General features: G+C 37.2%; 1 protein-coding gene across 1 annotated transcript in view; it reads right to left on the bottom strand.

Moving 5' to 3' along the window:
- Positions 1–14,229, bottom strand: part of rbm20 (RNA binding motif protein 20) — a 68,622-nt gene extending 54,393 nt beyond the window's left edge. The window contains exon 1 of the mRNA XM_028458643.1: positions 13,658–14,229. Within this exon, the coding sequence (XP_028314444.1) occupies positions 13,658–13,719 (62 nt within the window). The 5' untranslated portion in view covers positions 13,720–14,229. The remainder of the gene's footprint in view (positions 1–13,657) is intronic.
- Positions 14,230–20,906: the final 6,677 nt, after the last annotated feature.

The raw sequence follows: 20,906 nt of genomic DNA, 5'->3' as shown, positions 1-20,906 counted from the left end.
TCTTCCTACGAGAACCACCGCTAACCAAAACCTGTTCAAGTGTAAGTTGCCTGTATTTTTCCTTTTCTGATTTCCTACGTTTCGCCATTCTCTCTCGATCTTCTTCTGCTCTCGTCACCATTGTCCTACCCTCGTCTGAGATCACGGTTAGATCAAAGAAAGTAACCATGGTTTCTACTTCAACTACCTGTGATTGGACATCCAAAGATACAAAAGTAAGATCTGTACATGGGTGTTGCATAAGGCTTTACTGCACCTGTTCTCACTGACAAACATAATAGACGAATATAGACGTCATTGGCAGTGAGCCAATGAAGTTAACGAATCGGTTGTGAGATTTCGACTTTTGAGAATGCTTGTAGCATTGAACAGAATTTGAAAAGTCATTGTAAAGGTGCAAAAGCGAATAAAATACGACACCAAAACACTTTGCTGGGAAAGCCTGTTGTGTTCATTCCAATGACGTCATTAAAAAATTAAAGATTAAATCGGAGCTTTTGCCTTTATTTATTGGGATATATGATTTTACACATATACAAATTTGTTCTCTGCATTCAACCCATCCCTGGGGAACAGTGAGGGGAGCAGCTGGGGGTTAAGGGACTTGCCCAACATTCCACAGCGATTGCCCAGGTGAGATTTGAACTGGCAACCCTAGGATTACAAGCCCAGCATCCATGAAAACTACTGGGATGCTGGATAATGCATCAAAAAAAAAAAAAAAAAAAAAAAAGTGGAAAAACTGTTCATTAGGGTCTATCTTTTTAGTGCAGAAGTTGACAGAAGTTGTTGAAAAGAGGAAGAATTATCAAATCTGTGTTACGGCTGAATTTACGGTTGACCTCATTTGGAGACATGATTCATTGCTCTGGTTGAATGATGGAGTCCAGGAGAAGCATTGATGATTTTATATAAAAAAAGTTTATTCTAAACTAAGAAAAAAAGGTACAAGATGGAACAAAAGAAGTGACCGTCCCGGCCGGAGGTCCGATGATTGAGAGAGACACAGTTCTGATCCAATACGTATATTCCCCTCAGTCCCCCTCCCTCCTCCCCCCAGGAGATTGAGATAGAGGCAGAGGGAGGGGGTGAGGACAGAGGGTGAAAAGGAAAGACAGTTTGTTCTTTTGGGTCTAAACAACCAGTCCTGTTATCTGTCGGTTGTCATAGAGACGGAGGAGTGTGCGTTTGTGTTTGTGTGTGTGAATGAATGTGTATGGCGTGTGTGTGTGACATGTGACTGTGTGAGCATGTGAGTGCGCACACAGAGTGCCTATGCGTCCTTGTGCGTTTATTGTTTTGGGGAGATAAGGTGGTGGCTTTTGACAAGGCAGTTTGACCCAGCAAAGTTGAAGACATGAAAATCACACAATGGAAAGTTACCCAAGGCTTAAGGATTAAAATATATGAACTAATAATTTTGCCCCCCACATCAGTGTGACTTATATTAAATCTGAGAGTAGTTAATTTAGTATAGACTTCAGTTAGTGTGGGTCAGTGAAGCTAGAATAGAGTGGGATAAATAAAAGTAGACTAATAATAATTGTGATACCTCCCCTTCCCCCATGCATTTCATATGCCCCCCTATAGACCGAGGTCTGGTGACGGGTCAGACAGGTTGTGAACTGTAAATAATGTAAATATTAATAACCTAAAGCTAGCAAACTTTTGTTAAACTGAAAAGTGAAACTTATGAGAAGCTGAGAACCAGTGCAAAGCACGGAATAAAACAGTGAACAAGTGTCATTTTCAAAATATTAACGACTTCTTATTAAAGTCAAGTTAAGTTTTGGCTTATTTTAAGTCCATATTTATTTTATTTAGGATATCACTCTAATAATGTTGTAAATGACAGAAAAGCTCTCAGCTCAACCACCCCAACGATGCAACCACGAACACATTTCAGCTGAAAAACATGTGTATTATTTTCTTCTTTAGATTTTATTAGTTGGTTTATTTGTCCAATGTCAGATCTGTAGAATGATGGTAAATCTACATTTGGCAGTGACCACTGTGCACAAACAGCTGTTTTTTTTTTCCCCCCTAAGAACAATCTGTACCTTTGCACAGTGGGATGACACGAAAGGTTGGACCAGGGCTGCTGACTATAAATGACAACATAACAGCGATTATTTATGACTCAATTCACATGATGACACTGCTGTTGCTATAGCTGTCACTGGTTGGACAATTACAAATGAGTTTATAATAGGTGTAGCATCAGCCACGCGGGGGGGTTAAAAAGGCTTATTGGTATAAAACACTGAACATATGTAATAATAGACAAATTGCAGCGTCAAATTTAGCTCCAAATGCTGTCAATGTCTGAGCCATGAAATACACGCAGAGCAGCTGCAGCTGTGCTCAGCAACTGTGTTGATATACTGTGAGAGGTCAGCTGTAGGAAAGGAGGAAAAGGGGAATGCATTCTACAAAATGTAATATATCATATTGGTAACACTACAATAAGGGTACCTTAAGTAAGGTTAGTTAAGGCATTATCAAACATTAATTAACAGCGTAATAATGTTATAATAATCATTATACAGGGTTCCTGCAGCTGCACTAAAATTAAATTCAAGACTTTTTAATGCCATTTGAAATTAAATTTAAGACCAACTTCATAGGAAACACAATTGGGGGAAGAAAAAAAAAGCCACATCAATTACATAGGGTTAAGGTATTTTTTTCGATTGTCTAGTGCAGACGTGCAACTGGCGACTCCCAAAGTAATCACACACAAATACACAAAATGACAGTAAAATACACACCACAATAATAAAAAAACCCACTACAAACACACAAGATGACTAGAAAAATACTCAGAAATCTATGAAACAACAACAACAATATAAAAAATAAAAACCATTAAGAAAAATCTTTGTTGGACAAGCAATTTTCTTTAAATTTACATTTCCCCATGTTGGTAAAAGTTGCTACAAGCAGTTGTAGTTCATTCCGCTGTCGTGAATGCGTGATGTTACAGTAAATAATGTCTTTTTAAAAATCTAATGTTACCATTTACTTTGAAATGTAAGACTAATTACAATCATTACAAAATATACTTATTATGACTTAAAATTTAAGACTTTTGAAACATTGATGATTTAAGACATTTTAATGAAAATGTAGGCCTTATTTTAAGATTCATGAATTTAATGCCTTTTAAGACTATTTAAGGATCCGTGGGAAGCCTGATTATAACATTAACTAACATACCAGCTAATGCATTAATAAGCAGCTAATTAATGCTTTGTAATTCGTAATTCGTTTTGTAATTATTGTAAAGTGTTACCATAATAATAAATAAAGCAGGGGTCAGTGTTAATTGTTAGGGCTAACTTGCGCCAATGCATATTTATTGTTTCAGCATAAATGTGTAAATGTTTAAAGCATGTAGAGCAAATAAGAACTTGGCATGATGACAACATTTTACTACCAAACTGTAAACAAAGAAAAAGCTTCATTGGAAAAGAAAGCAACGTCAATATTGACGTGAAAATAATGCCAACTTTGCTTATTTGGTTTAAGTAAATTCAAATGGTTGGATATGAACTCAAGAATTATAGTATATTCCCTGCCCTAGTTTTACTCTATAAAAATAATAAATGGCTGGCCATCAGGCCACACAATGCACATGTGTACAATATTGTTCTGCTGAGAGTGCATAAAACAAATAGGCTGACATGTTTCCTAATATATATTATCATTTGTTGTACAAAAATCTAGTAAAACATTGAACTACCGTATTTTACATACTACAAGTCACACTTTTTTTTCATAATTTGGCTGGTCCTGTGACTTATAATCAGGTATGACTTATATATCAAAATATTTATAATTTAATTTAATGTGTTCTAAAATTTTATTTCATACTGACTGACATGAACCAAGGAGTGAACATTACTATCTCCAACTGTGAGTGGGCTACAGTATATGGTGCCTCCCCACCACAGAAAATATCAACTTAAACAATAACTTAAAAACAACAAGAAAGACTGTGAAAGCAAACAAAATGGCCCCAAAAAAGAAAATCCTATTCTGCAGATTACAAACTGTACAGTAAATATTGTAGCGGAAAATGGTTCTCAAGCAGAAGGAAAAAGTTTGGAGTGAGTGAGAACTTTGTGAGGGATTGGATTCTTACTAGAATGAAGAAAACAAATATACTGTGAATATTAGAAAGACATTTCTAAATAAATAAGACTCTTTTCATTTTTTTTTTTCCTCTTCATGACGTCTTTTTTTTTTAAAAAATTGATGCGACTTATAGTCCAGAAATAATGGTAGTTAGTTTTTTTTCTTTTTTGCAAAATCAAAGGTTGGGGATTGAGTCTTGTAGAAATTTAAATGTTATAATTTATTATTAAAGTGAGTTATTGTAATTTCAATAAGATCTCTCCTGTCTTTCTTTCTTAAATTTAGGCAACATGTGGTCAACCGATAAGCAGGTACCAACCAGGCAACAGTGTAAACACTGTCACTTCTTCTCTTATTAAAAATATGGGAATTAAACTTTTTGAAGGAAAAAAAGCAACAAAAATGCAAATTTCATTCAACCAAAAGTCTGCACTTAAAGCCCCCAAGCATTACTGCATCTTATTAGCGTCCTGTGAACAAGCCTTTAAATTTAGATTGTGAGTACACTGACACCATTTAACTCCACGGGATGCTTTTCTTTAGCATGCCAGGGACTGCAGGGAAAGACGTGATGAGGAGTTGATCCGGAAAGATCTTGATTGATTGTCTCCAGACATTTGAACCTTGGTCAACGACCGCTTTACTATTTGGAAAATCAAAAAGTTGTTTTGGATACATGAGAACGGAGGAAAAACTGCATGGATCATAACGGTGACTTATTTTTAAAAGCGAAAGGCAGGAAATGTTCAATCTTTTAATTCTGGAGACTTTTTGTTTTATTCTCTGTTTTTTTGGTGTAAAACAGTCGTCTGTAGTAAATATGATAAGAAAAAAAAAGCTCATTAACAGTGCGCTTACTTAAATGTAATACTTGGTATCAGCATCGTCTTTGAAGCCCTTTGCACCAACAAAGTGACTATCTGAGTGACTTAATACCTGAATATAAGTAGCACCGAAGCTAGAAAACTGCCACAATTTCAGGATCAACTGCTCGATCCCCCACAAGGCTGTCCAAGATGTGTGCAAATCTCACTTGTAAATATTTAACAACACTCTATTCCCACTGGAGTCTCTGATTGCTGCTGCAGCATATAAAGACATTTAAGCCCCTTTAACTCTGCTCGTTCCTATTGTTGCAGATGGGCAGCCTCGATAAGTCTCCCAACTCAACGCCTTTAAACCATTCAGGGACAAATGAGCCAGTGTGCAGCAGAATGAGAAGGACGGACCAAAACAGCACCGCTGCACTGCAATGAAACCTGACGTTTGAGCTTAGTAAAAAGTATCATGTAACAGTGAGAACACTGACGAGCAACAAATAAAGATTAGAAAAACTTTTTTAAAAAGCCACACAGCTATAAAGGCTCATCGCCTTTAAATAATTCAGCTTCTCCAAAAACAATAAATTCAATTAAAATCCACAATATTTGCAGAGCTCAGTTTTAAAGTTCTTATACCGTATCACATGAGGGCAGCCATTTTCAATCTCAAATTGTTGAAAGAAATTAATTTTTCTAAAATTTGGCAAATTTTCCTCAAATTATTCCAAGAAAAATTTCCCCAGATTAAAAAAATCAGGGAAATTTAAGCCAAGATCCTACAGGGACTGATATACTAACTTTATAATTTATACTGTATGTGGAAGTGCAAACCAGGGCACATGGGCGACCATGGCTCAGGTGGTAGTGGGTCGTCTTCTGATCGAGAGGTTGGGGGTTTGATCCCAGTATCTGACTATGTGTCGAAGTGTCCTTGGGCAAGACACTGAACCCTAAGTTGCTCCCAGTGGTCAACTAGCGCCTTGCATGGCAGTTCTGTCCCACTGGTGTGAGAGTGAATGGGTGAATGAGCTGATATGTAAAGCGCTTTGAGACTGCTTCAGTGTGGTGATAAAGCGCTATATAAAATCAAGTCCATTTACCATTTACCATTGATGTTGAATTTGTTCTTTTTCCCAAAAGAAAGATACGTGAACCACTTGAGCACAAATTGGTCCGTCTTTGGCCCCTAAACTAAAATGACTGACATCCCTGCTGTACATGTGACTGTGTATCCAACATTGGCAAAGTATGTTTCTGAGAGTTTCAGAGTTTACAGTATATATTAGGATCACATTATAAGGTTTGTAAAACAAACTTTTTAAAAGTTTGCCCAGGATTGTCCCATTTTAAAGAACTTTATTTCCTGGGATAGTTTGCTTAGTTTAAACTTTTTGACCTAAAGAGTTGACCCATATGAGTTATTATAAATGATTCATCAGGCCAATATAGCGCTTGACAGTATCAATGCTCTGAGCGGGGCTTCCCTCTTGAAATACTGCCTATGTAAGTTTCGAGAGACGGACCGTCTTTGGCCGGGTCATGTGACCTGGAGAATGCCTGTATCACTTTACGGCAGTCAAATGACCACAGGCTCTGATACACTCATTGGGCTAAAGCTTTTGCTATTATTTTCCACCTGTTCGACTCCTGGTCATGGCTGAGGCAAGCAAACAGTTTAAAACTGCTTCTGAGGAGGCTAAAAATATGCAACCAAGACCCGGCCCCCTTTGCCGAACCACCTTCTGCCTGGCGCCGGACACCGCCCCGCACACGCCAGGTTGCCCATCCTCCATCCGCCCCAACCCCGGCCGCTGCGCCGACCACCGGCAAAGGAGACTGACGAAGGCGGCGAGGCCAGGGAGTAGGGGGTGAGCGCCACCAACGCGCCAAGGAGGGCCGAGTGCCGAGCCTACGGTGGCGGGGAGAGAGGGCCCCAGCCCGACCGACCCAGCCCTTAGAGCCAATCCTTATCCCGAAGTTACAGGTCAACCACTGTTTGCATACTCAATCAAAAGACAAGAGAGGCTGGCCCGACTGACTTGTTTGTTGATTTGTTGAGTGCTGCTGTGCTTGTGGCCACAAGGGGCACTTAATGTGAAAGTTACAGGTCTAGCGCCCCTAGTGACCAATAGTTACACACCGCATAGTGGTTTGAACTTCAATGTGAAGACTGAGGATTTATATTCATCATGTTTGCAATCAGTCACTGAAAGCCATGAGGTGGAAACCACATTTCTATTTTTATTCTTCATTTTTGGCCATAGAAAGCCCGTCCTGCATGATTTAAACCTATTAAATGTTCTTTTGTCCAGGGCGACTGAGGGTGTGAAAACAAGCAGGACCATGGCTGTCCAGGACCAGGACTTGGCAGGTACTTGGCTCATTGTTAATGTAGAAGCAGTGTTTTCAGACATGAGCAATAAAAATCTAGCTAAACGTGCAAAATGAACCAAAAGAAGAAATAAAAAGTTTTTATTCCCAGCTCCATTAAATGGCAAAACAATGCACCAGCTGCATTAGTGTTAAACTTATTCTTTCATTATTTGAAATCATCAAGTGATGACAAATAATTACTTCTCCTATAATTTTACTGATGTCAACAAAAACGCACCTTCTTTTACATGAATTGGTCAACAGATGATGCATTAAATGTGTGTGTATGCTCATGATCAGGAAACACAACAGTTGTGTGTCCCCTCCTCTCCATGTCATCACCACATAAACCAAATACATTATTTTTCAGCACGGCTCAGTGACCCGTGGTGATCAAAAACACACTTCATCACCTCCAGTCTGGCTCTCTCGTGTTTTCAGCACCCACATATTTGGATGTGCTGACTAAGGTGTCAAGGTCAAAAGGAGGCACATTTGTTCCATGGAGGGTTATTATTATCTATAGTTTCAGTCACTTCTTTAAAACATTGTCTATGTCTGCAGCTAGTTGTTTGTTAGCAGCTTTTGGTTTTTTGTTTAAAGGAGCTGCATGGGTCGTCCTCATCACTTTGCCACGTTGTAATGCCACGCTCACAGAAAAAGGACGCACCTCAACCTGATGCCAGTGTGACAACAAGATCCCCATCCAGTGCCAACTGTCAGCTGTTTAACATCAGGATTAGCTACAGTTGTTGCCATGTGTCAACACAGCAATGAACACATGGTTAAGGTGGCGCAGAGAAATGGAGACAGCCGCATACGCAAGGTGGTACGAGACACTTTTTATTATCCTCCAAGCCAGGGGTGGACTGGGACAAAAAAAGTCAGCCCTGGCATTTTCTGTCCAGACCAGCCCACTGCCTTATCAGCAGACATTACGTAGAAGCCGTTATTAAGTCAGTGATTCTCAACATGTGGCTCTTTAAGTCTTAAAGGGATCCTCCACTGTTTTTACAAATGTGGCAACCGTAGTGCCTGCGTGCAGTCAATAGACTACGTGTAATGTGGCTTGAAGATAGAGCTATCTTCCAGTGTCTTAAACCAAGTTGAAAGTACATTTTTATCTAATTAAACAACCCGGCCATGTTTGTTTTCAATAAAGAAATGAATTAATTTGTTGTTTCAAATGCCCTACAAGCTCAGAAAAAAAAAACTGGGAAAAAAATTACTCCAAAAAACAGAAGAAAAAAAATCTCACCAAAAAACTGAAAAAAATAAACCAAAAAAAAAAAATTATTCAGAAAAAACATTTTTTTTTTTTCTTTCTTTAAGTGAATGCAATATACTTCTGTAACAAATAAATAAGGGCAAATGGCTAATTAATGTGCTGCCACTAGCCGTTAGCTCTGCTGGTAGAAACAGATATTGGAAGAAGAGATGACATCTCATCCTTTAGGGAGTATGGCTTAGTGTCAATGTCACATAAAGTAGATAACAAACATATTTTATTCCAAACAGTATACATGGTATCAAAAGCTTGCGATAACTATCATTACTTTGTAGCCTCTACACACATTAGGGCAGAAACTGGTGAAGCCACCACTGACCTTTAGAGGATTAAACCCTCAGCTGACCACTCAGGTTAGGTTTCCCACTCAGACATAAGGATGTGACCTCACACTGAGGTTAAGGTGTTTGTATAGACAGAAAGTTCGTTACGGTGAATTAAACAAATAAACATACTGTTGATACACAGAGACTGTGGTTAGAAATATAGCCAAATGCATTCTCCAGTCCCTGTACTACATTACTCACCTGTAAACCAACATAGTGCCTCCTAATCTAGACACGAACGGTAGAAAGTAAGGGATTACAAGTACCCGTGTTACTGTAACTGAGTTGCTTTTATGGGTACTTTTTGGAGTATATTTCTAAATCAGTAATTTTTTGTACTTAAGTATGTTTTAAAAGAAGTAACCGACCATTACTGAGCAAATAATTATTTTGTTTTAAAATGATCAACAGACATTGTGAAACTACAAGAAATGAAATGACAAGACAACAATCAAATGCATCACATCATAGCCGACCAATCAGATTAAACATAATGTACAGCGCCAAAACAGCATTGAATTCTGGTTATTTTCTCAGTTTTAGAGTTCATAAATTTACTATACTATACTTAGAGCCTGATATTTTTTTTTTTTAAATTTTGAATTGAATTTGTTGTTGTTCATTAATTTAAAATTAATTGTACATTTTGACAAACCTTTCATTTTATAGATGCTTTTGTGGAAAATAAATTAAGTTCCAATTGTGCAAGATTTGGTCTCTTCCTTTTTAAGTTTATACATGAGATGTTTACTGTATGCAAGGGAACCGTGGCAAGATTTATTACCAAAAATAAACGTTGGGGGTGAAACTAACTAGTAACTTTTACTTTGAGTACTATTTAATTCAGCTACTTTTTACTTGTACTTCAGTATTTTATGTATGACTTACTCATATTTGTACTTGAGTACAATTTCAATCAAGTAACAGTGCTTCTACTTGAGTATCATACGTCAGTAGGGGTGTCCCAATCCGATATCGGATATCGATCCGATATTAGCCTGAAAACAAATATCAGATATTGGATTAAAATTTCCAGATTTTACGATTTTTTTTTTACCCAAATTCATTATTTATTTATTTTATTCAATTGTAGAATACTGTAGATATTACATTGAAGGTTAAAATGTATGTAACCAATTGGTTATTAATAAATGGGTCAGTTTTTCTCATACCTACTGTTGCTGACTATTGTTTTCTGTTTGAGTAACATCACTTGATCAAGCCTTTTCTAACATTCCACACTACAAAATAAGTCATTTCTATTATTTATTAAAGAATATCGGTATGGGCCGATACACAAGGCACGGTATCATATCGGAAATGAAAAAGTTGTATCTGGACATCTCTATACATCAGTACTCTACACCTCTGCAAATCCTTCACAATATTAAAATATAAGATAATGATGGTGAAATAAAGTCTTTTCATAAACCAGTGTTTATGTAAGTGTATGTAAATGAATTATTTTAATACAAGGATAAAAACTTATACAATAATCAAAAACAAAGATTATCCTCATGGGTTGTGTTTTTGTCATTATAATAAATATTCAATGTTATATCTTATGATAAAATGTTTCAAGTTTGGCTTCCTAAAAAAAAAAGGTTTTTTTTTTTTTCAAAAAACTTCACAACTAAAATTCGGGAATATTCCTCTTCAAAGGTAGTAATGCTCCCTACAATATTCTGGTACACGCTAGAGGAAAGTTCTGTAACTTGTCCAGGAATCTGTGGGATGTTCCTTTGCATTCTCAGCTCAGTTTGCTGATAAAGACACAAGCACTTGTGCTAAAAGGTAAGAACTTACTCAGTGGAACAACTTTCCCTTAGTGACAATTATGATATAGAGCCAACAGGTGGCAAAGAGCAGCAGCATGATGACACACACAAAAAAGGAAAGAAAAGGTGCCAAAGCTGATGTGAAAACCAGAGCGAATTATGTTAAACATGCTGGCTAATGTGTCGGACTGAACAACATACTCGATCAACATGAAACATAAAGTAGGGCTGCTCGATTATAGAAAAAAATAATAATCACGATTATTTTAGTCATAATTGAAGTCACGATTATTTATCACCTAAAAAGTTATTTATTTTTTGCACAAAAAAAAACATAAAATATATTCTTTAAACATTAAAAACATCCTTCAAACACTAAAATCAAGTATGTTCACTTTTGCACAAAACAAAACACTTCTTGCACATGATGTGTTCCCAAATAAGATAATGTGACTTGCCCTGCTTGTTTACAAAGTGTTTTTCCGACCATGTTTCAAGTCCACAAGCAACAACTTTCCTCATGTTGGCCTGCAGGTTAGCTTTGGCTTTGAGAGGGGCGGGGCGGAGGGGAGGAGCTTGCGTATGCATGGTTTAAACAACTTAAAGTTAGTATTAATAACGTGTGTTTATTATTTGTAGGTGTCAGAATTAGTGGGTTTGTTTTTTTTATTGAATAAAACATGTAAATAAATATATACATATCTTTTTTTTAATAATCGTTTTTCTCGATTATGTTATTTTTGTAATCGTTGGGTGTATTAATCAAAATCATAATCGAATTTCGATTAATTGAGCACCCCTAACTTAAAGAAACACTTGGAGAGTAGATCTCTACAACTAGAACTGTAACTCTATGTGGATCCAGGAGATTTACTGTTATCCAGAGTAACTCAGATCTTAAAATTTCCTTTTCTAAAAAAAAAAAAAAAAATACTTTTATAGTTTTTTGTAAATGTTTACTTATTGGTTTGTGTTTATACTACGTTTTCATGATAACCATTTACATATTGCCACCATAAACACTGACTGGCTCAGAGCAGATCATGTTTCTGAATCTAAGAGCTTGTATGTTTCATGAAAAACTGAAGATCATAAGCTTCTAAACATCCATAGCAACAAATAAAAATAAAAAATCTAAAAAAACATAAATAGAGGCAACAATAAACCTAGAGGATAAGAAGAGCACTCAGCACAAACCTCCATGAGGTTTAGAGGTTCTGTATAAACAGTATCTTCCAAATCATCTCCTAAATCAAACTCGTTCTTAAATATTCATTTAAATTCATTCAGAACTATTTGATATACCCTGCTAACAAACATCCACATTAACAGAAAAACAGACAAACACCAGTGAAAACATTACCTGCTTGGTAGAATTATGGGAGAGTGGTTGGTTTATTGAGATATTTTGTTCAGTGAGTGAGACATGCAAGGATTATTAACAATCAGTCAGATCAGCTTAATAAAATAAACCAGATGCCTATAGTCATATGAAGAGTTATTTGTGGATTTTTCAACAAATTCACTAAAAAGTTCCAACTTGAAAATGTTTAAAACTACCCAATGTCTATTTATTTATTTGTTTTTTGGTTTCCATGTGGACAGAGAATTTTATGACAACAAAAATTGTTTGCTACGCATATGTAATAAGTAGAGTCATTAAAGTTTTATGTTGCATTAATGATTGATAAAAGCTGATAGGCAGTATCTACTCGGGATCAGGTCGTGAGGTACATTGACATAATTCATTAGTGGTCTAATTTAGGCTGCAGGCGTCAAATCCATGTGTGGATGAACAGACCGCTGCAGTAAAAGAGGGACCACCTAAAACATCAACTTAAACACGTTTAATCCAAATGTATCCGACTCATATTTCCTTTTTGTAATGTGCAGTAAAACAGCTTGTAAGTGTAACTTACAGCTATTCTGCAGGAGGCTTCTCGCTACTTTTATGTCATTTTAATGTCTAATCATATAAGAGTGAAAAACAACATTACTTTTAATTATGTATTTCCAACATATATTTTACCACTTCTTATAGTTAGTGGCAGTTATTCACAAGGCCTTAAAGGGGGTCAAAATAAAGAAAAAAAAAAAAGATCAGATTTGAATGAAAACAACCTAATAAATTGTAAAAGTCACTCAGATTAAGGAAAAAAACATTTGCTATTTGAGATGCAACATTTTCAGTAAATACTGTATCATATTCTATGATGTAAACACCCATAATTTTTTTAATTTTTTTTTTAATTTAACAGAACAATTTTCTTCCAGAGTGTGAACATGGCACTTTATTAAATACTTTAACTTTATTATTAAGTAGTTATATCCTGATGTGTCATTTTTAAGAGAGAGAGAGAGTAAAGAAGGTGTGAAATAAGACAATATAGAAAACATAATATCAGAAATTACATTGTTTTTTTATTTGACATAACTGGGACTACCACGTTATATTTTATGAAAAATCTAAATATAAACGTCACAAAACAACATTAAATCCACTTTTGATTAAAGTTAGAATATTGTTGTAGTTTTAAATTTCACTAAAACTGCTTGACTTTTTCTTGACTTGACATCTATTATTTTAAAATGCACCATCATGAAGTTGTTTTCAGTTGCTTTCCAGATGGTAAATGATAAACTGATTTCAACAAATGCCTCTCTGACTCTCTTTTTGTGCAGATATGCATTTAAAAGCAATTTCAATCCTCAGTGAGTGCAGCATGCAGCAGTTACAGTGTTCTTTATAGTAGAAATTGGTCAGATTATAAGATATTCCCAATAAAATTTACAAAAAAAAAAAAGAGAAAGCTTATGCACTCTTTCCTTTAGCAGCAAAACCTCCTCCTCCTACTGTATTTTGTCATTCCACAGGACATGCGTATAAACTGTATCCACTTCCTGTTCTTTGTATACATAATTTCCTCTTACCTCTGTAAGGTATCACTCGCAGTCTTCGGGCGAAATCCAGCATTTTGTCCTTTTCCCAGCATTTCTACACGTGTGGCCTGTTTCACACCCGCTGACACTTGTCTGATTCCAGAACTAGCAGAGTCCAAAGGCAGCAAATCCTGATGAGGCAACTTTCTCTGTCCTGCGCTGTGTCCCCTGTGTCTCTGTCCCCATACGTATGAATGGAGAGCAGGCAGAGAGAGGGAAAAGCGACTCAGCAGGGTCTCCACCACTCACTCACTTACTCCTGACACACAACAGCAAAGCCCACCACCTAAACACAATGTCTACTAATTCAATCCGAGACACACTGCCAGGACTTTTCCTCAATTCTTGCACTCCCTTCAGTGATGGGAGAAGTAACGTAGAGTCTCTTCAAAGGGAAACAGAAGGAAGACTGAGTCAAGTTTAGGAGGTAATGACAGAGGAGGTGGGCTCAGGGGACTGGGCAGAGGAGGAGTGTGTGTGTGTATGTGTGTGTGAGTTAAACTAAATGGGAATCCCTGCCCAGGACAGCTCCACACACCATAACAACAGGGACAGGAAAGTCTCTGCAGTCACTGTTGATTAACGCCTCTGAGCGCAGACACATGTACGCTGGTACATTGCAGCTAATGGAGGGATGCACTGGGCTTCTGGGAATGCCATCTGTCACTCACTACGTGTCACGGTCAATTTAGAGGGTAGCGCTCTACAGCCCGGGAACATAGTGTCACAATAACCATATTTTATACCGGGTTGACACGTCCAAATGGTTTCCATTCCTGCATGTGTGAAAAGATATTTGCTATACCTGGCAACTTTTGAAGATAAAAATGGGAATGTTAGAAGATAACCTGGTGTTTTTGAAAACAGGGAAATAAGTGGAGACGATGACAACACTACATGCCTACTCAGTGTAGACGACCAAAACGATACTTTGTGAAAACAATGACGCTATAGCACGCATGGTTTTCTCAAGAAAGTTTTATATCAAGTGTTTGCCTCAAATTAATCATTTTTGAAGTTCATGAAAAAGGAAGGAAATTATGCAATATGCAAAAAATACAAATAATAATAAAAAAAAATCCTTATTAGCAACAAAGTGAAAACATTATCAGATGTAAACCAAGTTGTGCATCAGTCCACACAAAAGATTCACCTCATCTACACAATTAAATCAACTTCATTTTGTACAACAAAATGAAACTTATTTCTGGATGCACAGATAATGTATTGAAGAAAGTGAACATAGCGTTAGTTCAGGCAGGCCGCGGACGTCAAGCCAGCCACACCTCCGATCAACCAACGGCCAGATTGGCTCCCTATTGGTCAAAGCATACAGGAAGCACTACCTAAACCGCGACAGCTACCTCTTACCTCCAGCAAGCATCTGGCAACCCATCTCCACCCCAATTCCGCCAGGTCAGTATTAGGGATGTAACAATTAATCGTAAGGCAGTTAAAAATCGATTCATAGGTATCACGATTCACATTGATACTGTGAAAATTGAATTGCAGTACTTTTTTTAACCAGCAGAAGGCGCTATCCAGAAGTGTTGGCGGCTGGCGGAATATGCTAATACTTTCTTTCAGGCCGCCTTCTACTTTTAAACATGTTCATAAATGATTCCTTACCCCTTTAGTACCGAAAAATATCTGTAATATTACGTGAATATCTGTAAAAGTCACATTTTTCTATTAGCTCTGTCTGCTAGCATAGCATCTCTTCTTCACTGCAAGATATCTGCATACCAACAGACCACTGGGTTACCAGCGCCCTCTGCTGGTCCAAACAAATATCTGACCTAAATACAGTGACATTTTTTTTTGGAGTCCAATTGTTAAGGCACAAAATACATTTTCAGTTGCACTTTTAAAAACAACTATTGTGCAGTTTTGCATTGTTTACTATAGAGCCAGAATTTAAATTAATAGGCTTCTTCTTCATTTGTATTATTCCTTTATTTATTTCATTCAAGATTTATTTTTAGTTAAATTGCATTGTTTTGAGTAGTTTATCAAGGGATTCTTTTGACAATGAAAAATAAAAGGGAAACAGTATAGTTTTTTCCCCCAAAAAATGAAGGAATATTTTTCAGTCATCATTTGTCTTCAGTCCCATTTTGTAAAATAAATCGTGAGAGAATCGTATTGTGAACCCAGTATCGTGAATCGGGAGTAGAGTGAATTGTTACATCCCTAGTCAGTATATATCCAACTAACTGGGTGTAATTTTTTTGTCATTAACATATGCTTTGATCTGTTCCAGGGGGTTTCTGCTAACCGCTCTCCTTGCTTTAGCCTTTAGCTAGGGCTCAGGGAAGGTCAGGGAGGAGTGCTCTCCCTATCTCCGGCTTTCCAAATAAGCTCGCGGAAAGGGCAAGGAGGTCCCGGAACAGACCCATACCGCCAAATATACGATTGCATGCATATCCATGCAAAGCGCTCAAAGGCGCTATTGAAATCCTAATGCACACTTATTGTAAATAAATCATTTATTTTGACTATATTGGTCCTGACTGAAGTGGTTTTGTGATTTTTTTTCTTCTCTTTGCATGAAACCAAGGAAATAAATATTCCAGCAAACAAAAAACATTAAAGAAACAATCTTTTTGGTCCACACACGACCTAAAGTCCTGGAACTTCAAAAAAAAAGCCAAATCAAGCAAGTAGAGCTGTACAGATCAACTCTGTCTATGCAAAATCAGAAAAAGCTGATGTTTGATCAAGTGATCCGTGCATACATGTAAAATAAATTAAATGAAAGAGATCCAAGCATTAATAGATTTGGGTCCATTTATTAGAGTTGCTTGTTTACTGTGTTCATAGCAGGTCATCTTTAATTGTCACTGTAGCTTTACTGTGATCTCACTTAGCAGCTAACAATTTAGCTGCACAATCAATGCAAAATAAAATAAAAAATAAGTCCATCTCAAGATGAACTGTACAATTGAAAAAAATAAAACATGTTGGAGTAAACATGATGACAACCTACAGGAAAGCGTTGATGTGCTTGTGCAAGCGCGTGTACATATTCATGTGACAACACTACATAACAATCCCTCCTCTTTATTTTTGGCTCAGCGGGAAAGCAGATACCACTGTATCGTGAAGTGGTTTCTATAATGGTGACGGCCCGATGACTCAGTGCTAGGCAGAGCAGTTTGAGATAAATTGCTTTTAAACAGGTTTAAAAATAGATTTCACGTTTGTCTCTCTCAGATAACGGTTAAGAACTCGAAGGGGAAAAAAGCAACTCCATAATCTGCAACAAAAAAAAAGTGTAACTCGCAAATGCGTTGATTTGTTTCCCCCTTTAACCACAAAGGGGAGTCAGTGGCTTAGGTAGTAATAGGTTGGTAGGTTAATTCCCATCACACTTGCACATGTGACAAAGTGATCAAGGCCATGTTTTGCTGACTCTGGGACCTTCTTGCATGGCGGCTTCAGACTGTTCAAGCTCTGACGCAGCATTATATTAGTGAAGTCCATCCACTTATTTCAGGTTATATGAGTCAAAAAAAAAGTTGAGTGCCTTTGACCAAGGAGAGGATGTCCCCTCAACTTTATTTGACTCATATCACCTGAACAGAATTATGAAAAAACTCATGTTCGTAAAATTAATTGAAACAGAGTTATCTGCTTTTGCAAAAGAACTATAGTTAAGTTACTTTAATTACCCTAATGAATTAAGTTAGCTTAAAAACTGAGGTTTACATAATAATTCATCTGTTTTGCAGCCTGGATTTTAAAAAATTAACAATTTTAATCAACTTAATGTGGGAGGAAACTGAAGTAACTGGAGAAAACCCATGAACATGCAAACTCTACAATAAAAGAACAAGTGTCCACGACTGGGCTTGAACTCAGGAGCTTCTAATTGAGAGACAGATGTGCTAACCACCATTGTGAAACTTTGAAATTATAATATTTAAGCTAGGATATGTTTGCTGCCACAGTAGGCTATTCATCTTATTCTAGGGTCTGCTACTTCCTGATTATCGGTGCAACTTCAAGTCTGTTAGACAGATAAGATAAGAAAGACCTCCACTCTCCTCCAGTGTGTCCGATTCCACTTCTATCCTTTCTGGATGAGCACTACATACTGTACTGTAATATGTTCACTGATGTTTATTTATTTGCCTGTTAACACGATTCATTCAAAAGTACATCATGGATTTCTGACAAAATTTTAACTTATGATAGACCTTTTTAAAACACTACTGTGTAATACCATTGAACTGTATATATGGATAATGTGCTAAACACATATACACCAGACACTGTATATAGCACTGTAGTTATTTATTTTTTTTATGAAAAAAGTACCTATTCCCCATGACTGTTCACTTTACCTCTTTTCTTGCACTATTTACAGTATGTCCTATGTTTATATTGTATATATTGTTTATTTCTTACACTGTTTTGCACTGTTACTGGAGTTGGCTTTGTTTAATCTCATTGTACATGTGTACAGTGACAATAAAGGCATTCTATCTTCTATCTACACGATGGAATATTCCATTACATTTCGGAAGGAATCCAGATCAATATACTGATTCTGGATTAGTATGTACAATGCTTAATTTGACTAAAACCGAAAGTTGTGTCCATAGTCATATGTAAAGTTCAATCTGCATGAATGAGGCAGATATCACCCACATTACTACTGCTAATCCAACCCTAAATAGTGATCGCAGTAACACCCTTGTTAAATGCTCCGATGTGAGTTCTGTGCTTGTCACTCACACCAAAATGCTAATCCGATCCTGGTGGTAGTTGTAGAGAACAAGACAAGAAAACCTGTCTCTGCTTCAACGCTCTCTCCAACCCAACTACACATCCAATAATTAAGCGCTGCAGTCTCGCTGGCTAACATTAGCAGAGTGCTGTGAAATGAGAAGACACTGAGAAGTGAGTCATCATGTTTGCTGTAGCCAGCTGTATAGTTCATAACCCGGGTGATGAAAAGTCATTTCTGGTTAAGAGAGAGGCAGCGAAGAGAACAAGCTGGTGACAAAGTGTGCAGGTCACAGTCAGCTCACAGAAGGAAGCCAGTCTGCTTCAGATAAAAGTATTAGGTTTACTTTAAGTACTTTATAGGAGCAAGTATATTTGAACCATTAAAATTCAGAGGTACCCTGGTAGTAACAGTCCTTAGACTACAACTCTGTTTACTGGGTCCTGGAACTGATGCTAATATCCAAGGTGTTGATATCAAAGCTGGCAGCATGAAGTCACCACTAGGTTGTTTACTATAAAACAAAAGACCAATATATCAAGTTCATGAAAGCATTAATAGCTCACCTCTGTGTAAAACCTGACACTACGAAATATTTGCCTGTTACATTGCATTACATTACAATTATTCAGACAAAAAGACGGCATTGTTTGACATTCGTTTGATACCCTGTGCATTGATCTGATGTTGACATTAACAGCTGTTTGTTAATAAAACCAGGCTAACCACTAACACTAACGTGAATATATCATTTGTATGACGAAAAAAAATGACGTTTTAACTGTCGGGTTTGGGTCGGATATAAATATCTGAATGCCTGTCGGGTTCGAGTCGGATGAAAAAAAGCACCCTGATCCGCACTCCAACTGTGACAAGGTTATGTATTTATTCGCTGTTCATGTGACTGTTTAATGCAAGACCTCTGCGCATGCCTCAGCGAAACCCAACAGTAGTTTGGTTCACCGTGCTCAGCTTCTTTCAGTCTCTAAGCGTCTTCCACTTCTTCGTCTTTATTTCCCGCAGAGTGGACGCCTCTCCAAGCCATCTAGAACGCCTATCAGCATCATTTGACGTCATGTCTGCAGGACTACGCAGGAAATTCGGACCTGGAATTGCAGTACAAAATGCATCACACGGTCTGTTCAAGGCATTCTTTTTGGTTTTTAATGCTTCATCATTACTCATTAGCATTATAAGACTTCATTTTTCCACAAATCCTGCCCAATGCTTCTTTAATATAAGTTAATGTTACAAACTTTTGTGCTACCATAGCATCTGCATATAGAACGGTGCTTGGATGAGTTACATTATATAGCAAAAGATTTTGAGAATTAATCTTTTTTGCTCAACTATTTTTTTATTTATTTTTTAATCCTAAACAACAGTTGCATTTCTTTGAATAAGTCTGATGCAGCCACACAGAATTTCTGCAATTTTTGTGTTTGTTCAGAATCTTTAAAGGAGCACTTGGCAGATATCAGACTCCATAGTGACACCACGGTGGATAGGATAACTGCAGCCATCAACCATTAGCATTAAAAGACTTAAAATGTATGTTTATTTTTTCACAAATCCTGCTATATGCTCCTTTAAGTTGACAAAATTCTATCTGGACCTCATTGTTATATTTAACATTTTTGCTTGAATACAATTATCGAAGAGGAAAGGAAAAATAAGTTGTATAAAGTCATTGTTAGGTGTATTTCATGAAAACTAAAAGTGGCATGTGGTCACATGTTATTTATGTGGGATTGAAGTAGCTTACAGCACGTGTCTCAAAGATGGCATGTGTGGAATTAAAGGCAGCACATGATACCTTACGAAGCACGCGATCATTAGGAAAAAACTAAGCGTGTGTTTGGTTTGACTGGGATAAAGGAACAGTCGGTGCTGTTTGTGTTAATCTTACTGGATGATGAAGGCAAAGGCAGCCACACTCATGCCTATTAGTATCACCATTATATTTTGTGACCGTGTGGAACAAAGACAACCACAACAACCCATACCGTTTGTGACATGCCAGGGTAAGACTGTGCTAAGTAAGAAGCGACTCCCGATCGGAGCGATCAGTTTTCAGAAAAACCTCCCGGTGCAGCTGGGAATGCCTCTCCTGAGCCTGGCCATTCCCATGAAGATAGGAATGTTTATTTTGCAGAGTATTTAAGCTGAAGTGTGAAGTCATTAAGTAGACTTAGTCTGTTAATTAAAACCGTTCTAATAACTTACCTTTGACCTCATTATAGTGACACCTCGGAGAACAGAGAGGAAGGGGGTTAAACAAAAGCTCCCAAATGCGTCGGTGAACACATGTGTCCTGCTTACATACATGCACGCTGAAGGTCAAGCATGGTTATGGCCTGGACATGAGAAGGAGGTATCCATTTCAGCAGGCCTCTCTGGCAGCGTGTGCACAGCAATGGCAAATGTACAGGCTGCTAGTGTCTGATGAAGGGCTGAAGATGAAGTGAATGTTCAGATCGTAAAGAAACCAAATGTGTTCTTCCA

Source organism: Gouania willdenowi, chromosome 1, assembly GCF_900634775.1.
Source record: "Gouania willdenowi chromosome 1, fGouWil2.1, whole genome shotgun sequence".
In the NCBI taxonomy this organism is placed as follows: Eukaryota; Metazoa; Chordata; class Actinopteri; order Blenniiformes; family Gobiesocidae; genus Gouania; species Gouania willdenowi.
This window is presented reverse-complemented; position numbering and strand designations above follow the sequence as displayed.